Source organism: Cajanus cajan, chromosome 1 (assembly GCF_000230855.2).
Source record: "Cajanus cajan strain Asha chromosome 1, NIPB_CcT2T_4, whole genome shotgun sequence".
Lineage (NCBI taxonomy): Eukaryota > Viridiplantae > Streptophyta > Magnoliopsida > Fabales > Fabaceae > Cajanus > Cajanus cajan.
The window spans coordinates 53,084,241-53,105,383 of NC_138517.1; the positions used below are offsets into that span (position 1 = coordinate 53,084,241).

Genomic DNA, 21,143 nt, shown 5'->3' on the forward strand with positions numbered 1-21,143 from the left:
CATATGTTGTTATAGCTATTTTCATATGTTTTGTATACATCTTGTTAGTATAGGTATCATATATTTTGGTCTTGTATTTTGGACCACATAGAGTAGCATTTTAGGTTTTAGGCTTGTTGGGCCTAGTTTTGGGCTTCATGGGCCTTTGGGCTTTTGGTACCCAATATTGGGCTCATTTTCATTCTTGTAATTTTTCCTTTCCCTTGTATTTGTTTGACCATTGTATTTAGGTCATTAGATTAGGAAAATACAAGGAATACTAAAGTAGGCTAATTAGGTTAAATTAGGTTTAATTTGGAAGCCATTTAAGTTACATTTGAGTCACATGTTTTGCACCTTTGGTGGCTGAACATGTGACCTCAAATTAACCCTAAATGACACTCCAAATTACACTTAGATGCACCTTAGGTACCTGAATTTTCGGAGTAGCACATGGGAGCCAAAATTTGAATTCAAATTTCAAATTTGAATTCAAATTTTGGGCGCCACATGTCACCTTTTGATTTAGGCGCCCAAAGTGTGCAAAACCGTGCTTACTTAAGTGTTTCCTTCACCATTTGTATTCACTTTGAATGTTTAATGAAATTTGTGAGCCATAGTACCGAGTTTCCTCTCAAAGTCTCCTTGAGTTCATCTTCAAAAGCCTTAGGAATTCACCTAGAATCCTTCTCTTTGAAGTGTGCTCTCCATTGATGCTTGAGCTTGGATGCTTCCCTCCTAGTTCTAGGTTGAGTTCATCCGTGAGTTCATAGCTTGCAAGTGTTCTTGAGTTGAAGAATTCATCCTCCATTGAAGAAGATCCGGCCTAAGCAAATCCGTGGAGAAGAACATCTTTCACTTCTCCTAGTTTTGCTATCAATTTTGGTATCAAGAGCAAGGTCTTCAAGGAGATAAGTGTTCTTCAAAATTTTGTGTCCGTTTTGTGTTTGTGTGTTCTTGTCTTGTCTTGTTTGAGTTTTTCAATTTTCGGATCTATATTTTGAAGTTCTTGTGTTCATAGATCCATTGTTGATTGTTCTTGAATTTCTTCCTCAATCAACTTGTTTAGGACCTATTAGCTTGTGCTTGTTTTTGATTTTAATTTTGAGTCTCTCCATTCCTAATATGTGTCCGTGATTGGACTGCATGCATTACATTTAGATTTTGGTTTTGAATCTTTGTTTTGTCTTAGAAGTTTGTGTTTAGTCTTTATATGTTGCAAATTCCTTGAATAGCATGTTTAACCTAGTTTTATTTTGATTTTTGTGTCTACATATTGCTCTCGGTTTTGCTTCTCTTTTGCCTACTTATATGTGCTTTTTCTTTTACCTTATTGTGTTCATAATTTGCTATTATTCCTAGCAAGTTTCTTTAGAGTTAGGTTTCTATTATGTTCTTAAGTTTTCAAATCACATTCCATTGAAAATCTTATAAAAAAATTTTGTGACTCAAAATTTCAAGTGTAAACCTACTTCTAGTGCACTCTTTTTGTGGATTCAAATTTTAAAAAAATTAGAGGCTGAAAACAGAGATAAAACAGAGCCTAAAGTGTTCAAAAGATCAAAAAGAAAAGAGTTCAAAAGGAATCTAAACCAAAAACCTAAAGACTAGTGCACTAGTTATTCAAGTTACTTGAAATTTGACCTAATTTTTTGGCTGATTTGTATTCTCAGTTTCTATAGCTTGGAATCATTGAAAATTTTGAAATAAAAGGCAAATATACTCTCTGGACTCTTAATTTGATACTGGAAAAAGAAAGAATTAAAAAAAAAAATAGAGAAAGAAAATTAAAAGGAAAAAGCCGAGAGGTATACAAGTTGAAAAACCTACTTGATTCCTTGTTATTGTTTTGGCTACTACTTTTACTATACTTGTCCAATTGTCTTCAAATTTTTTTTTTTTGTTCATCTATTCTAGTACCTATCTAGGAACTCTTCTCTCTGAGTGCTAGCTTTTATTTGGAGTCTTAATTTTCAGTTTTACTTGTTGAACCTCTTTGAGTCTTGTCATATACATCTATTACTCTTAATTTTGGTATAAGCTTTTCAAATTGTGCTTTTATTGCTTGTCTTGTTTTCTTTCAATAAATTCCTGTGCTGGAAGTGGCCTCAAATCCTTGCTCAAGGATCAAGCATTGCTCAACAAAGATTAGGAAAAGTTTGGACACTAAGACCTAAAAATTTGACCTAATTTAGTGACCAAAACTTATCCTAAATTTCCTTCACTTGAGTGACCTTTTCCTTCATCTTGTAAGGCAGCCAACTTTAACCTCTTGTTGTATATCTTTTGCAGGTTCAGTAGCATCCATTTGAAGGATTAGTGGCGGATTAAGACATTTAAACAAGTGTTAGAAAAGTTGAACACAAAACCGCCACTAATTGGTCACCAAAGCCGCCACTTTATTGCTTTTTAGGCTAGTTTAATTTTTGTCAATTATCTTGTATTTTTAAACCAATTTGTAAAGCTTGGAGGGAGTATTAAGAAGCTGGTCAGGTATATCTACATCCTTGATAGACTCTCACGTGTAGTACTAGTGGAAGTGGCTTGGAAATTTCATATGTTTCAAGCTTCCACTTAGGATATCCGACTAGTTGCTTAACTTGCTTCTTTTTAAGTTTTCTTGTACTTAATTGCTTTACTTTGTTGCCTATAAACGTCTAGAATTGTGTAGTTTTATTTGCTCACGCTTAGTTAAGTGTCAAAAACAAACAAATTTGTGAAAAGCATACAAAATTTTTGTGAAAAGTTTTGGGGAATTGAAAATACCACAAAGGAGTTTAGTGATTTCCACTTGAAAAGGCTTGGTTATTAAGTGGCTCTTTGTAGCTCACCTCCCTTGATAGTGCAACTTGTACACTTAGACTTCCAAGTGCTATTTTTCATTCCTAGAAAATACCAAAAATATTTTATAGCTTTTTGCATAGCATACAAATTCTTTTTGCTTAACCATGAGTCATCATTCTCAAGGTAGTAGTGACTTTGATACTCCTAAAAGTTTTGAAAGAATTGTCAAGGAGGTTGAAGCACTAAAACTTTGGAAAAATGATGAGATGCTTCAAAAACAAAAAGAGAAACTTGAAAAAGAAGTACAAATCATGGCTTTGGAACAAGAAATCCAAAAGATTAAGCAAAGGGAAGAAAAACTTTTGAAAAGATTGAATAAAAATAAAAGTCCAAAAGGTTCTTCTAGGAGCTCAACCAAGAGCTCCAATGATTCTCAAAGCCAAGATAATGATGGTAGTATGCATATGGATGCTTACTATCAACCAACACCTAGGAGAGTCATTAAGGAACACAAAGTGAGGGAATCAAAGGTTGATCTCCCTTACTTTCATGGAAAAGAAGATGTGGATGCCTACTTGGATTGGGAAATGAAAGTGGAGCAAATCTTCACTTGTCACCAAGTAGGTGAAGAAAGAAAAGTTCCCTTGGCCACCTTAGCTTTCCAAGGACAAGCTATGTATTGGTGGACCTCCTTAGAGAGAGAGAGAAGACTTCACAATGACCCTCCAATCACTTATTGGAATGAGTTGAGGAGTGCTATGAGAAGAAGGCACATACCTTCTTATTATAGTAGGGAGCTTATGGATAAGCTCCAAAGACTCCAACAAAAGAATATGAGTGTTGAGGAGTATAGACAAAAGATGGAGTTGTATCTCATGAGGGCTGGCATAAGGGAAGAGGAAAGATTGACCATTGCTAGGTTTTTAAGTGGTCTAAATTTTGATATAAGAGATAGAGTTGAATTACTCCCTTATAGGGACCTTGATGATTTGGTCCAACTTTGTATAAGGGTGGAACAACAAAATTTGAGAAAAGGAAAAACTCAAACTAACCTATATCAAGAATGACTACAAGAGAGAGGGTCAATATGACTCTTCTAAAAACTCTAGTAAGGGTCAAGAAAAAGAAATAAAAAAAGAAAATGTTGTCACTTCTAGTAGTAAAACTAGTGACATCAAATGCTTTAAATGTCTTGGGAGAGGCCATATAGCTTCTCAATGTCCAACTAAAAAGGTCATGATTTTGAGAGGACAAGACATTTATAGTAGCCTTGATGAATCTAGTTCTACCACTTCAAGTGATAGTGAGACTAGTAAGGAAGATCCTCAACTTGAAAAGTTATATCCTGTGGATGGTGATCTTCTTATGATCAAAAGGCTTCTTGGAAGCCAACCTTGTCCCACTTCACTATCTCAAAGAGAGAACATCTTTCATACAAGATGTTTGGTTTCTAAAAGAACTTGTTCTCTCATTGTTGATAGTGGATCATGTTCTAATTGTTGTAGTACAAGGTTGGTTAACAAGTTAGCCCTTACCACCATTCCTCACCCTCACCCTTATAAACTTCATTGGCTCAATGAAGGTGAGGAATTGGAGGTGAATCAACAAGTGAAGGTCAAGTTTTCTATAGGGGATTATAAAGACAAAGTTTTATGTGATGTGATCCCTATGGAAGCTTGTCATATTTTGTTTGGTAGGCCATGGCAATTTGATAAACAAACTATACATGATGGCCTCACTAACAAAATATCCTTCACTCATAAAAATAAGGAAATTGTTTTTAATCCTTTAACACCATCCCAAGTGTTTGAGGATCAAAAGCAAATGAAAAAGAAAAGAAACAAAGAAAAGAAAGAAGGAAAGAGTGTGGCTAAAGGGGACTCCACTAAGACCTTTATGACAAATGAGAGTTATTTTATGACCAAACAATACTTGAAAAGAACTCTCTTTATTCACAAAAGTCTTGACTCTTATCCTAATGCTGCCACTTGTCTTAAATTTGAGAATGAGGAACAAAATGAATTTCAAGTACAGAATTCTTCTCAACTTAGAGATATAGTGAAGAAGGAGTGGACTATTCCTAGTGTTACTCCTTATACTACTTCCTTGAAGGTGCACAAGGAAGGAAGTATTTCTTTGGATTTTCTAAAGCACCCAATTTTCGGTTTACATTGTTTAGTAGATCTAACTTGTAATAATCTATATTCTATGTTTGAACTTATGGGAAGTTCTTATTTTTTTGAACTTAATATGTTTCCTTCCCTACAAGACAAAAATAGATTATATGACTATGAGTATCTAATAAACAATCAAATCCAAAATTGTTTAGGACATTTTTTAGTAGTATTTTCTTTATATTTTAGGAAAAGCCTAGGATACCATTTAGGGTACTTTAGGCAAGATATTGTAGTGTTTAAAAATCAGTTTTTTCATTGTCTTAGTCATAGTGTTCTTACATTTTTAGGTTTTACTTCTAGGTTATGCTTAGAAGAGGAGCCTATTTTTAGAGAGTCTAATATTTTATCTTTCTTTGTTAGGTTAGATACTAGGACTCCTCTTAGGATCCATGATCTTTTCTCTTACCATGTTACTTCTTATTCCTTGCATGTTTTATATGTAGGTGTTAATTTTTCTTCCATTCATCCTCAAGATTTGAGGACAAATCCTTTTCAAGAGGGAGGGGATGATGGAATCATGCTTTGGAGTGCAAGAGGTGACATACTCAAAGATCCAAGAGGAGTTGGCTAGACATGAAGGTTTGGGCCTGTTAGGGCCCATCGGGCCCATTGGGCCTAGGAAGGCCCAAGTTGAACTTTTCATGGGCCATATGTTGTTATAGCTATTTTCATATGTTTTGTATACATCTTGTTAGTATAGGTATCATATATTTTGGTCTTGTATTTTGGGCCACATAGAGTAGCATTTTAGGTTTTAGGCTTGTTGGGCCTAGTTTTGGGCTTCATGGGCCTTTGGGCTTTTGGTACCCAATATTGGGCTCATTTTCATTCTTGTAATTTTTCCTTTCCCTTGTATTTGTTTGACCATTGTATTTAGGTCATTAGATTAGGAAAATACAAGGAATACTAAAGTAGGCTAATTAGGTTAAATTAGGTTTAATTTGGAAGCCATTTAAGTTACATTTGAGTCACATGTTTTGCACCTTTGGTGGCTGAACATGTGACCTCAAATTAACCCTAAATGACACTCCAAATTACACTTAGATGCATCTTAGGTACCTGAATTTTCGGAGTAGCACATGGGAGCCAAAATTTGAATTCAAATTTTGGGCGCCACATGTCACCTTTTGATTTAGGCGCCCAAAGTGTGCAAAACCGTGCTTACTTAAGTGTTTCCTTCACCATTTGTATTCACTTTGAATGTTTAATGAAATTTGTGAGCCATAGTGCCGAGTTTCCTCTCAAAGTCTCCTTGAGTTCATCTTCAAAAGCCTTAGGAATTCACCTAGAATCCTTCTCTTTGAAGTGTGCTCTCCATTGATGCTTGAGCTTGGATGCTTCCCTCCTAGTTCTAGGTTGAGTTCATCCGTGAGTTCATAGCTTGCAAGTGTTCTTGAGTTGAAGAATTCATCCTCCATTGAAGAAGATCCGGCCTAAGCAAATCCGTGGAGAAGAACATCTTTCACTTCTCCTAGTTTTGCTATCAGTCCCCCTACATCCGGGAGCATGTGGGTATTAAACATAGGGAGTGGTTGACGTACGACCGGCCCAAGTTTGGCCTCGGAGCTTGCGAGCCTTGTCGGAAATCACACTCAAGGTGATAACCGGTTACTCTAGCCTGAAATACTGCGACAGACCTTAGAGTTTGCCAGGTGACGGCGACAGAGATACTGGGTCCCTATAATGGGGGCACCTTGGGGGCCTTAAGAACAAAGTGAGGGTAATTAGAACTGCCTTATACAATACACTTTTTTTTAACAGGGACCACAGACCATGGATGTATATGCGACTGTTTGTGGATTGTATGAGCATATGTTTGTTGCATTTTGTCTATTCAAATCATTCATTTATTTTTTTATAATTCTCCTAAGGTAAAGAAAAACACAAAAAATTGAAAATGCATTATCATGTGAGAGAAAACCTGGCGTGAAAATAAGATTTGTGAGAAGCATACATTCCTTCCTTTAAAAAAGGGGGGCATCATGCATTTTCTACAAAATAAAAAAGAAAAAAAAGAGGGAACGTGCATATCATATATTTAGGATCACAAGGGTATTTGTATCAAAGACGAGAAATCAATGTGACCTTTGTCACATCATAAAATATTATGAAGAGGAACACCGATAACTCACCTCTCGACAAGGATGAGCCATCAAGTCTTTGATAGAAACTCCCTTCATGCATTACCATTTAAATAAACTTGATAGGAAACTATCTTTTCCCTTAAAGGTGGCTTTTCAACATTCCATACTCACACGAGCTCAAAAGATAAAAGCTATGGAAGGCCTAGAGGAAAGAAATCGTGTTCTTAATGAGGAGCTTGAACAACTCAAGGAACAAATGGCTAGAATGCTTGAGGCCATGAATAAATTGCAGCACGATAATAGTACTAGCAACGTCGGTGATATTTCCAAAGATCATCTGAACGCCTGGGAAGAAAGACTGAGAGTTGTGGAAGGCCACAGTTTTGACGTTCAAGAGGCTGCGGATATGTGTCTGGTGCAGGATATCCAATTCCCCGCCAAGTTCAAAATCCCTGACTTTCAAAAGTACACTGGAGCCAGTTGTCCAAAAGGACATCTAACAATGTACTAGGAAGATGGCATCCTATGTGAGAAATGAAAAGCTCCTAGTTCATTGTTTTCAGGAAATCCTTTCAGATGTTGCTCTTAATTGGTACATGCAGTTGGATGGAGGGAAGATCCAGACATGGAAACAGTTAGCCGACGCCTTTCTTCGTCGGTACAAGTACAACATCGACCTGGTTCCTGATAGGTCTGATTTGCAAAGCTTGAGCAAGAAGGGCGACGAGTCCTTCAAAACCTATGCACAGAGATGGAGAGAAACGGCTGCGCAAGTAGAGCCTTCATTATCTGATAAGGAGATGGTGACAATGTTCATCAATTCCTTAAGTGGACCTTATTATGACAAGATGATAGGGAACACTTCGACTCTCTTTACTGACATAGTCATTATCGGCGAAAGAGTCGAGCAAGGTCTGAAAAGTGGGAAGATAGGAAAATCCCCTGAAAGCCAAGGGTATAAGAAGATTTTTGGGGAAAATGAAATTAATGTTCTAACCTCTTCCGCTACTCCTCGAACGACCAAAGCATCACGAAAAGCAGAAAGGGAACTAGACAAAATTCCTATAAGCTACACACAGCTATTCCCCCAATTGATGAAGGCATCCATGCTGGTAAGAACCCCACCACAAAGAAAGCAACAACCGCCTTACCCGCTATGGTATAGGCCAGAGGAAACATGCGATTATCACGCTGGGGCAGTAGGCCACTCCATAGAAAATTGCAAGGCTTTGAAATCTCGTGTACAAGAGCTTATTGACGCCGGGCAGCTCAAGTTTAAGGCCAACACAACACACATCAAGGAATGACTAGATGAGTAACCATCTTGGAATGACAGTTGTTAGGGGCTCTCTTTTTTTCAAAAAAAAAAAAAATATTTGCTCAAACTCATAACCTTTGCCCACGGTCACGAGTTCAAAATAAGGGCTTGTACAAGTTTTTTTGCATTCATCAAATAATATACGTCATTTCATAAGTCTCTTGTGATTATTCTTTTCTCTCTTGTGTTACACATCTAATTCCAAAATCAATCACCAGAAAAAAAAACAACAAACAAACAAACATGACTGAAGATAATAAAATTAATCAAAACTCTGAACATCTACGACGCATTGTCTGAGTCTAAGGTAGATAAGAAACACACATAGATGAGAAAGTGATCAAATGCAGAACCATAAGATTCTCATTGCACAAAAGGAGTCTTACAAAATCTTCAACTCAATTTCGCTTGACAAAGGAAACACAAATCTCAGTCCATAAAAGAACTCCGAATACTTATAGGCCGAGGCATCATCTTTCTCCTTGGTGTATGCGATAAGGGCAGTGTTAATCATTAAAGGCACTGGTCCTCCAAGACCCAGATGGCAAGAGGTTTTGTCAAAGCAAAGAACTGTTATGCCAAAAAATATATCACTTGCAAAATACTGCTAGGATGAAAACTCGCAAAGGGCATCTTAGGCAAAAAAAAAAAATCAATCAAAATCAAAAGTTCCCGCTAAGACACGTCTTAGGCAAAAATTAGGGATCTAAAAAAAAATAGCAAGTGACAACTCCCATAATTGAAAGCTAAAAGGCGGCTTGAACACTTCTACAAGGGGCCAAATTCTGCGAAGACTCTGCCTGAGACTCAGATATGTAGCTCAAGATAATTAGGAGAATGATTATAATAATTATCCAAGGAAATGTTTGTTTAAAAAACTTAAACACTCACCTACCTTCACTATCCATTCATTCTAAATCATCCTACCCCCATTAACCATCCATTCTAAATCATGCTTTCTCGTCCTTTCTGTCTTGTCCAATCACAATGACGTATATTGTTGATGATTGTCAAAATTGAACATGTAAAAAAAAATATATAAATAAAAATGACCCGCTGGGATGAAAAACCGCAAAGGGCGTCCTAGGCAAAAATTAGGGTAAAAAAAAGAAAGAAAAGTAAAAAAATACCCGCTAGGATACATCCTAGGCAAAAGTTAGGGTTTCTAAACAAAAAGAAAAAAAAAGAGCCCCAAAGTGACTCAATACATCAAACGGCCAATATGACTAATGTTGCGCATCGATCGAAGCAGTCTCTTCGTGAGAAACAGAAAAGGAGAGCCACCTTCTAAAAAAAAAAGGGGGAAAGAAAAAAAAACAAAAATCAAAATATGCATTTCAAGCATTCAAAATCATTTCACACACTTAGAAAATTTTCTTTATCAAAGGGGAATTATTCAAAATATGCAATAACTATCATCATGCATAAATAAGCATTCAAGATTTTTTTGCATCTCAGCAAGAAAAGCCAAAAAGGGAAACATAAGTTCCAATCGATATCATCCCAACAAGAGGAAAATGCAGCCCAAACTAGGGGCATCAACAATCATCAAACAGGAAAGCATAAACAACCAGTCATCAACGAATAGAAAAAAAAACTGATAGCAAACTTAGGAGAAGTGATGGATGATCTTCTCCACGGATTTGCTTAGGTCGGATCTTCTTCAATGGAGACTTGATTCTTCAACTCAAGAACACTTATAAGCTAAGATCTCACGGATGAACTCAACCTAGAACTAGGAGGGAAGCATCCAAGCTCAAGCATCAATGGAGAGCACACTTCAAAGAGAAGGATTCTAAGGTGAAATCCTAAGGTTTTGAAGATGAACTCTAAGGGACTTTTAAGAGAGGAAACTTGGCCAATGGCTCACAAATTTCTATTATGTTCAAAAGTGCATACAAAATGTGTTAGGAGGGAACATATAATGCACCGAAAATAGGAGGAGACACTTGGCGCCACATGATAGGTCACATGTTGGCGCCAAGATTTGAATTCAAATTCAAATTTGAATTCAAACCTTGTGTTACATGTGCATAACCGGTCATGTAGAGCTAAATGTGAATTAGGTTGAATTTAGTATGTATTTAGGGTTGCATTTCGGTGTCACACTTGTGTAGCCAAGGTGGTGCCAAAAGTGTGACCTAAATGCAACTTAAATCCATCCTAAATTTAACCTAATTTGTCCTAATTCAAATGAACTACTAAACCTCCTTAAACCCTAATCTAATGACCAAAATACAATGGTCTAATGAATACAATGAATAGGAAAAAATACAAGGAGAAGAATGAGCCCAATATTGGGTATCAAAAGCCCAAAGCCCAAGAAGCCCAAAATTAAGCCCAAGACACCTAAACCCTAATCTATGGTCAAAATACAAGACCAACATCAAAGTAAATTCCTATACTAACATGATGTATACAAAACATATGAAAATAGCTATAACAAACTATGGCCCATGAAAAGTTCAACTTGGGCCTTCCCAGGCCCATAAGGCCCATTGGGCCCTGGCTGGCCCAAACCTTCATGTCTAGCCAACTCCTCTTGGATCTTTGAGTATGTCACCTCTTGCACTCCAAAGCATGATTCCATCAAAAACCTACCTCAAGCAGGCGCCTAGAGAGGCATCATAATACTCAAGTGGCAGGGGCAACACTGGAATCCCTGCCAGCCATCCACTTCTCTGCCCACCAACACAGGGGGACAACAAACATCTCATGCCCATCCACCTAGGGGCAGTCTTTCATTCCACAACCATCCATCAACAATTAAACAATCAGTCATCAATGAATCAAAAGGACTCAACATTGCACCTGGAGAGGCATCACAATACTCACATGGCAGGGGCAACACTAGAATCTCTGTCACCCATCATTTACTCCTTTGCCCACCATCACAAGGGAACCACCTACCAGCAATCCTCGTCTTCATCAGACGTCCTCCCAAAGAAAAGGGGAATCACATCATCATCATCAGTAGGCAGCCTGGAGAGGCCAGGCATAATAATACTCATCATTTACTCCTTTGCCCACCATCACAAGGGCACCACCTACTAGCAATCCTCGTCTTCATCAAACGTCCTCCCATAGAAAAAGGGCAATCACATCATCAATATCAGTAGGCAGCCTGGAGAGGCTAGGCATAATAATACTCAAAATTCAGCAGGCGTCCTGGAGAGGCAGGCATAATAATACTCAGCATCAGCAGGCGGCTTGGAGAGGCCAGGCATAATAATACTCAACATTAGCAGGCGACCTGGAGAGGCAGGCATAATAATACTCACCGTTCAGCAAGCAGCCTGGAGAGGCCAGGCATAATAATACTCATCGTTCAGCAGGCGGCCTGGAGAGGCTAGGCATAATAATACTCAGCATTCAGCAGGCGGCCTGGAGAGTCAGACATAATAATACTCAGCATCAGCAGGCGGCCTGGAGAGGCCAGGCATAATAATACTCACTATGCGGCTTGGAGAGGCTAGCACAATAATACTCACAATATCAGCAAGCGGCCTGAAGAGGCCGACACAATAATACCCACAATATCAGCAGGCGACTTGGAGAGGCCGACACAACAATACTCAACATCAGCAGGTTGAAGAACCGGATCTCCACCTCACTATCAAAAGAGAAATAATGGAGCTTCTACTCGAAGACTGAAGATCAGGTGTACAGTTTGTCAACCTTGTTACCCAATACAGTACGCAATCAATGCTCAACTACTCTAAAGGGAGAGGATACAAGCAAATACATTTGTCCAAGGGAAGCAACGTAGAAGCATCAACATAGAGACGAGAAGAAGACCCGGACGAAATGTCTACGTCTTTACTTGCCTTTGGAAAAACAACACAGCTATTCCAAAGGACAAGTAAAGAGGGGCAGCTATAGACACCCAATTTCGTCCGGGGGCCATACAAACAAGATAAGACATCAGAGGGCCCAAAAACCCAAATTAACTTTTTTAGTGGCCCGGAACAGGCCGTTCCAAAATTGGAACGGGCCGTTCCCAAGTCCGGAACGGGCCGTTCTCGAATTGGAACGGGCCATTCCAAGGCTTCCTCAATGGCCTAAAAATTGTTATCTGGAACGGGCCGTTCCAAAATTGGAACGGGCAGTTCCCAAGTCCGGAACGGGCCGTTCTGAAATCAGAACGGGCCGTTCTGGTTCCCCGAAACGGGCCGTTCTGATTTCAGAACGGGCCGTTCTAGGGTACTAAAATGGTACATAACGTTCGGATTCGGAACGGGCCGTTCTGAATCCAGAACGGGCCGTTCCGGCCCACATCTGATGCCTATAAATAGAGATCTCGGGCATAGTTCACGAGGCGGCCAGAGAAATTTCGAATAAGACTCCTTTGAGCACGAAAATTCTCTATCTCTCTCCCTTCTATTATATTTTTTGAGATTTGTGTCGCATCTCTATATTCTCTCTCCCTCCTATTGTATTTCTTGAGATTTGTGAGACATACTATAGTGTGAAAGGTTGCCACAAAGCACCTTTTCCATATTTGAAGATTCAATAAAGCTTGTTCAAGAGGTATTTCAGCTAATCTTCTTCTCTTCCTTTTATTTCTTATCTTTATCTCTTTTTTTGTGTTATAATAATCGTCATAATGTAGATATTTTAGGGTTAATCGCTTAATTTATATTTTAAGCATGATTTATATTTTAAGCATGTAAATAAATATTAATAAAGGGGATTCAATATTTAATTTATTAATTCTTATAATGTTAACTTCATCAATTACTCTGCTGTTTCCTTCTTGTTGTTGTAGCCTTTCATCTTTAATGATTTCAACGAGGTGCTGAGTTTTACTTGTTAATAATTACTTATGGATCAAGTAATTGTGAATGTTGTTTGAGGCTTTCTGTGATTAGGTCTGGAGTTCGAGCAATTGTGTTTTGAAGTGATGCCATGGTTTACTTGTTGTTGATGGTGTTTTTCTCGCTATTCATTTCCTTTGCACTTTGTTTTTCATGTTTGTTTGTTTGTTGTTTTTTCTTTTTTACAATGATTAGGCTGCTGGGTTCCTGGTTCCTTTGTTTAAATATGTATAACCATTAGGTTTTAGATGCTTGCACCCTCAATGATTATGGATTTTAGTGGTTACTAGTGTGTTACTGAAATTGAAATTTTTGTCTCCTTGATGTAGGATATTACTCTTGCTGACTTAGCCCCCACCCACTTGATTAGGCTTAGGCTTGCTCTCAACTTTTTTGTGTTTTATTATGAAATCCTTAACTCACCAGATTGTGCTTGTAATCTTGCCAAACAGGTATATACCTCCTAGTTCATTTAATGAATTGAATGTGTCATGTGCTTGATTAATGTATGCCTCCTAGTTTCTTAACTACATGTAGCTTTCTATAACATCCTTTTTATTTTCTTTTTTCTCTGCATAATTACATAAGCATATATTTCCAAGAATTTTTGAGAGATGTTTAAATTAGATGTTGTAGAGTACATGATATCCATTTGTGGTGGTTATGGTCTAAGGGACATATCTTCACTTGGAAAAAGTGGCAGCATCTTGTTTCTTTCTCAAGATGATATATTCGTGTTATATGGAGAAAAAATGATTGCTTATAAGTCCATCTTTATCGATCCATCAACACCAAAAGGAATTGCTAGTGTGCGCTTGTGATTTGGTGACAATTTTCAAGGACAAAGTTCATGAAATATAATGCCAAAATATCTAACGAAAGCCACATTATGATAGAGTTTTTCTAGATAAACACCGTATTGGAAAGTCTAATGAGTGAGCTGCATTGGTAGATTTTGGGAACTTCAAAACAAAATTGTGGCTATAAAAAAGTTCTAAATACATGACTCATGACATTGCACCATCTGTTATGAAATTTCAATGATGTTTCTTTTATCTGTTTTGATGCAGGCTGTGATATTTCCCTGCTGCGGTGCTTTAGATCATAGTTGACATGCCAGCGATATCAACTATTGCCATATGCAAAAGCCTAGAAAACTGATTCTAACTTTTTACTGTGTAAGAATCCTTACCTTATTTTTCTTGTTGCGTGATTTCTTCATTTAATTAGGTACCTTCATGGAAACATGCTAACTGGTCCAATAACGCCTGTACTTGGCAATATGTCTATAAAAATAAGCTATAATCTAGTATATAATAATTCTAATAAAGTTGTTAAATATGATAATACTCTAGTATATAATAATTCTAATAATTCTAATAATTCTTTCTTTTCTAATTATACAAGTTTAAATAAGGATAAATATTATTTTGAATCTAAGTCATGGGTGTTGGTTCCTCTGCTTATGTGAATCCTGTTGCAATTCATATTTAAATATTTTTTTTTCATTCTAATTAGAAGTTCAACAGTAAGGATAAAAAAGAAGTTTGAATATTGGTTTCTATGTTCTCTTGGACATGATTTTCTTTTAATTAGATCATTATTTTGAATTAATACTTCCCTTGCTTTAATTGTGTAATAAATAGAATTGATAAGGTATTTCTTTGATCTTTAATTTGTTTTTGGGTTGCTAATACTTTGAGTTTTTAAATCTTTTTCAAAAGCTGAATTTGGTGTTTTAATCATAATTTCTAGAAAACATTTACAAGGCACAATGAAATCTCTTTTGGCATGTCAAATTAATGGTTAAATTAATACTTCCCTATATTGCAGACTCATGAGCAACTACTAAGTTACTATTAAGTCTGATCTTGTACATGTTGAATATGAGAGGAATTGAGGGAATCCAAAAGGTTATGAATTAGAAGAAAATATTTTTTTAATCAAAAGAAACAAAAGTAATTCTCAGATTTTTTTTTAACGGTTACTAAAATTTTTCACAATTAATTAAATATTATTTAGCATCATGTAATAATTTTGGGTAGTCCAATAATTTTATGAATGAAGATTAATAGCCTTTTTTGGTTTAAAATTATAATGTGTTATCCATGGATAATAAGGTCATCAATATTTTAAACAATTCATAGGTTTTGCGTTCATGTACTACTTCCAAGTCAACTTCTATCATACCCACATTAAAATTGACAAACTGAAAACCAAATAATAGTCCACACATGTTAAAATTGTCAACTTGTTCTTTTTTGTTTGTTTATATGTTTAATAAGATTCTCTGATCATGCCTTACAAAGTGTATTAATCTTCATGCTTTTCAATTATAATCGATCAATTGAAGTTTTAAGTAGTTTTTAAAAACTGCTTTAAGAAACCTGACAAGATAGATGCATTCGAGCCAAGCTCTTACTCTATGCTCGTTGTATTTGTTAGCATTCTTTGGGAGTTAATATACTGTTCTAAAGTCGTTCCCTTACATGAGTTTTTATCTCATTCGCCATGCTAATTACTTTTACTTTGCTGTATTGTTGTTTCTCTAGATATGTATAAACTTGTGGCTTTTCTGACAACAAAATGAACTTCCTTGACTAGACATGTAAATATAACTTCCTTTGGTATGGAATATAAAATTTTAATGGACAGATTACTGTCTCTTCTTTCTTTCAAGAAAGTAGCAGAAAATTTGAATTTTCGTTTCATCCTCAAGGGGTTTTATGTTTTGTCCTGATTCTCTTCTCTTGTTGCTACTTCTACACTTAGGGTGCTGCCAAATCGTTAATAGAAGATGATTCGTTTTATACTATGAGTTTACTCAAGAAAGGGGCCAATTTGTTTATTTTCTTGTACTTGATTTTGTTATGTTGTTGGACTGCTGTTGGACACTGGCTATCACTTAGAAATTCCAATTCAGTTATGTTTTAATTTATAACTTAGAAATTATTCTTTTTTGTAAGTTAGTTATGACATTATATAAAAGGAAGCTAATACAAGTTCAACAACATGATGAGCAGATGCAGTATATACTACTACGCCATCTCAACATTGACCCTTTAAGGCCAACTCCTCCTGCACCGAGTACTATCCCAGATGATCCTGACCATGCTGTTGATGATGCTCTTGATGACATAGCAGAAGACCCTTAATTAAGCTTCTTTATTTTACTTGTTTCGGGATATTTTAATGTATTTGACTATTACTTTGTTCAAGTTTAAACGTTTTATGTTATTATTGTATTTTTAGCATACTATATTGACATACTTATATTTTATTTAGTTTTCACTATAATATAAATCTTCTTCGATAAGATTTTGTCTTTTAGTATGTTCTAGTTTATTATTATAAATTGTGTAATAAATATATTGTTAATTACATATTCATTAACAGGTATAAATTTATAATTAAAAAAGGATTTAAAAATATTAGTATATTTTAGTGACCGAAATAGCGACTGAAATTATTTGTAGCTAATTAAAGTTATTAGCAACTGAAATAGTGACCAAAATAATTGGTGGCTATTTCAAATTTTTAGCGACCGAAATAGCGATCGATTTTATCCGTATCTATTTCAAGTTTTTAGCGACCGAAATAGCGACCGATTTTATTCGTACCTATTTCAGTTTTTTTAGCGACCGAAATAGCGATCGAATTTATCCGTACCTATTTCAGCGACCGAATTTATCCATACCTATTTCAGTTTTTTAGCGACCGATTTAGCGACTGATTTATAAAATGTTTTTATTAAATAAATACAAAAATTAGCGACGAAAATTGCTACCCAAAAATTCGGTCGCAAAATTGGTCTCAAAAGTTAGGAGACCAAAATTTAGCAACGGATTTTTATTGGCTAGCGACTGATTTTTCGGTCGCTAAATTGCGACGGAAAAAATTTCGGTCGCTATTTGAAATAGCGACCAGGGTTTTAGCAACAGATTTTTTCGGTCGCTATTTCGGTCGCTGAATGAAATAGCGACTGAATTTACCTAAATAGCGACCGATTTTGGTGGTCGCTAAAACTTGATTTTTTTGTAGTGTGACAAGTGAAGATTTGCTCCACTTTCATCTCCCAATCCAAGTAGGCATCCACATCTTCCTTTCCATAGAAGTAAAGGAGGTCAACCCTTGATTCCCTCACTTTGGGTTCCTTAATGACTCTCCTAGGTCTAGGTTGGTAGAATGCATCCATATTCAAGCTACCATCATACTCTTGGCTTTGAGAGTCATTGGAACTCTTAGTGGAACTCTTTGAAGAACTTTTTTGACTTTTTCTTTTATGAATTTTTTTAAAAGTTTTTCTTCTCGTTGCTTAATCTTTTGTATCTCTTCCTCTAAAGCAATAAGTTGTACTTCTCTTTGAATCTTTTCTTTTTCTTTTTGAAGTACCTCTTCATGCTTCCAAAGTTTTAGTGCTTCAACCTCCTTAACAATTCTTTTAAAACTTTTAGGAGATTCAAAGTCACTACTACTTTGAGAAATATGACTCATGATTAAGCAATGAGAATTTTATATGCTATGCAAAAAGATATAAAATGTTTTTGGGATTTTCTAGGAACAAAAATAGCACTTGGAAGTCTAAGTGTACAAGTTGCACTATCAAGGGAGGTGAGCTACTAAGAGCCACTTAATAACCAAGCCTTTTCAAGTGGAAATCACTAAACTCCTTTGTGGTATCTTTGATTCCCCAAAACTTTTCCCAAAATTTTTTGTATGCTTTTCACAATTTTTTTTTTTTGAAACTAAACTAAGCGTGAGCAATTAAACTACACAAGTCTAGACGAATTAGGGCAGCAAATTAAACACAAATTAAAGACAAGAAACTTAAAGGAAGCAAGATAAGCAACTAGTCGGATACCCTAAGTGGAAGCTTGAAACATATGAAATTTCCAAGCCACTTCCACTAGTACTACACGTGAGGAGGCTATCAAGGATTTAGATATACCTGACCAGCTTCTTAATACTCCCTCCAAGCTTTACAAATTGAATTAAAAATACAAGAGAATTGACAAAATTTAAACTAAACTAGAAAGTAATTAATGGCGGCTTTTGTGACCCAATTAGTGACGGATTTGTTGTTCAAGTTTCAAACACTTGTTCAAGTGTTCTAATCCGCCACTAACCCTTGAATTTAGTTACTCCTGGACCTGCAAAATGAGCACAACAAAGTGGTTAATGAAGGCTGCTCACAAGGTGAAAGCAATGATCACTCAAGTGAAGGAAGTTTAGGAAGAGTTTGGTCACTAAATTAGGTCAAATTTTGTAGTCTTAGTGTCCAAAACTTTTCTTACTCTTTGTTGAGTCAATGCTTGATCCTTGAGCAAGGATTTGAGGCCACTTCCAGCACAGAAAATTTATTGAAAGAAAACAAGACAAGCAATAAAAGCACAATTTGAAAAGCTTATACCAAAAGTGAAGAGTAATAGGTGTATATGACAAGACTCAAAGAAGTTCAACAAGTAACACTGAAAATTAAGACTCCAAAGAAGGCTAGCACTCAGTTAGGAAGGTTCCTAGATAGGTACTAGAGTAGAATAACAAAACAAAAAAAAATTGAAAGCAATTGGATAAGTATAAACCAAATAGTAGTCAAAACAAGCCAAGGAATCAAGTGAAATTTTCAGATTGTACACTTCTCGGCTTTTTCCTTTTAATTTGCTTTATATATATTTTTTTTATTCTTTCTTTTTCTAAATTCAAATTAAGATTCCAGAGAAGGTATTTGCCTTTTGTTTCAAATTTTTTTAAGATTCCAAGCTATAGAAACCGAGACTACAAGTTAGCCAAAAATTCAAGTGAAAATTGATGAAACTAGTGCACTAGTTTTTAGGTTTTGTGTTGGATTCTTTTTTGAATTCTTTTCTTTTGAACTTTTGAACCTTAGGCTCTGTATTTTCCTCTGTTTTCCAGCCTCTTTTACTCTTTTTTTATTTTATTTTTAAATTTGAATCCAAAAAATTAGTGCACTAGAAGTAGGATTACACTTGAGATTTTGAGTAACACAAATTTTTTTTAAGAATTTTCAATGGAAAGTGAATTGAAAACTTAAGTACACAATGGAAACCTAACTCTAAAGAAATTTGCTAGAACTAATAGCAAATTATGAACACAATAAGGTAAAAGAAAAAAGCACATATAGGTAGGCACAAAAGAAAGCAAACCGAAAACAACAATGATGAACAATGCACTCAAAACAAATTAGGTCAACATGCTATTCAAGGAATTCTTAAACATATAAAGGACTAAACACAAACTCTTAGACAAAACATGGATTCAAAACCAAAATCTAATGCAATGCATGAAGTCCAATCACGGACACATACAAGAATGGAGAGACTCAAAGAAAACAAAATATAAGCACAAGCAAAAAGGTCCTAAATAATTTGATTGTGGAAGAAATTAAGAACAATCAAACAATGGATCTAAGGAACAAATTTACTTCAAAGAAACAATTAGATCCGAATAGAAACTCAAAGAAGACACACAAGAGAGCACAAACAACAAAACAAAACGGAAAAAAACACTAGAGAACTTATATCCTTGAAGAACCTTGCTCTTGATACCAAAATTGATAGAAGAAGTAGGAGAAGTGAATATTGAACTCCTCCTAAGCTCCTCCTAGGCACGAATCCTCTTCAATGGAGATGACACCAAATTGATGAACACTTTAGAAGGATGATTCTCATATAGGATGAAGGCTCAAGCCTTGGATGGAAGCATCCAAGCTCAAGAATCAATGGAGATCTCACTTCACAGAGAAGGAAGAAGGTGAATTTCCTAGGGTTTTGAGGTGAACTCTTGGTGACTTTGAAGGGAGAAACTCGGCACTAAAGGCTCTCAAATTTCATATATGATTCAAAGTAATACAAAATGGTAAGGAAGGAGCTTATAAAGCCTCCGGATTGGCTCACACTTGGCGCCAATGTGCAAGCCTCATGTGGCGCCAAGTTTTTGAATTCAAATTTGAATTTGAATTCAAAAACTTAACTCACATGTTAAGGTCTGGTCACATTAGTGTTAAGTGCACATTTAGGTTGAATTTAAGTGGCATTTAGGGTTGAATTTGTGTCACACTTGTTCAGCCAAGGTGGCGCAAACAATGTTGATGTGCTTCCACTTGGATGCACATAGGAGGAACTTCAAGTCTCCACGGATCCTTGGAAGAGGCGTCAAGGATTGGAGCTCCAAGGTGACTCAAGGTGGCCGAAGCTTGCTTCTAGTTAAATTCCAAGGAAGAAAAGTGACCTAGCTCTACAAAGAGAAGCACTCAAGGAGGGTAGAGAAGGTGACCAAGGTGACTTTCGGAGGGAGAGGTTTCAAGTGAAGAAATCTCATTCAATTAATCCAAAAGTGACTACATAGCTCGGCCATAGGGAATTTATAGGATAAAATTAGGTTAAAGTGATCTTGGGTTAGCCTAAGGTTAAGTGGAACCAAGGTAAGGTTCACTTAACCTTAGGCGCCCAAAATTTGAATTCAAAATTCAAATTTTGGTGCCTAAATCCGGATCACCCATGTGCTAGCTCATTTGGCATGTAATTAAGAAGCCATTTGAGTTACATTTCGGATCACACCATGTGCATGTGTTGCACATGGCCGAAATACACACCAAATGTGTTTCTAATTACATGCTAATGTAACTTCACATGTAACCTAAATAACCCTAAATTCACATGACCTCTAAATGTATATCCTACACTACATGGCCGGAAATACAAGGCCTAAAAGAAAATACAAGGCACTAAGGCCCAAATCCTATACTACCCTAAGCTACTTGGGCTTGGGCTAAAGCCCAACAAAATAAAGTGGTGGACTTTCCTTGGGCTTGGGCCCACTCTTCATGCATCATCCTTACCATAGCCCTAGTAGTTGGGCCCTTAGCCCATGGGCCTCCCCCATCAAATGTGACTCCAAATTCAACTTAAATGCAAGTTAAATTTAACCTAATGTTGCCTAATCCTTAGATTTAATAATTCTTCCT

General features: G+C 36.3%; 1 protein-coding gene across 1 annotated transcript; it reads left to right on the forward strand.

The window, feature by feature from the left end:
* Nucleotides 1-7,539: 7,539 nt before the first annotated feature.
* On the forward strand, nucleotides 7,540-8,331 carry LOC145954888 (uncharacterized). The gene has a single exon (XM_083069577.1). It carries the CDS (start codon nucleotides 7,540-7,542, stop codon nucleotides 8,329-8,331), a length of 792 nt encoding a protein of 263 aa, XP_082925703.1.
* The last annotated feature ends 12,812 nt before the right edge of the window (nucleotides 8,332-21,143 follow it).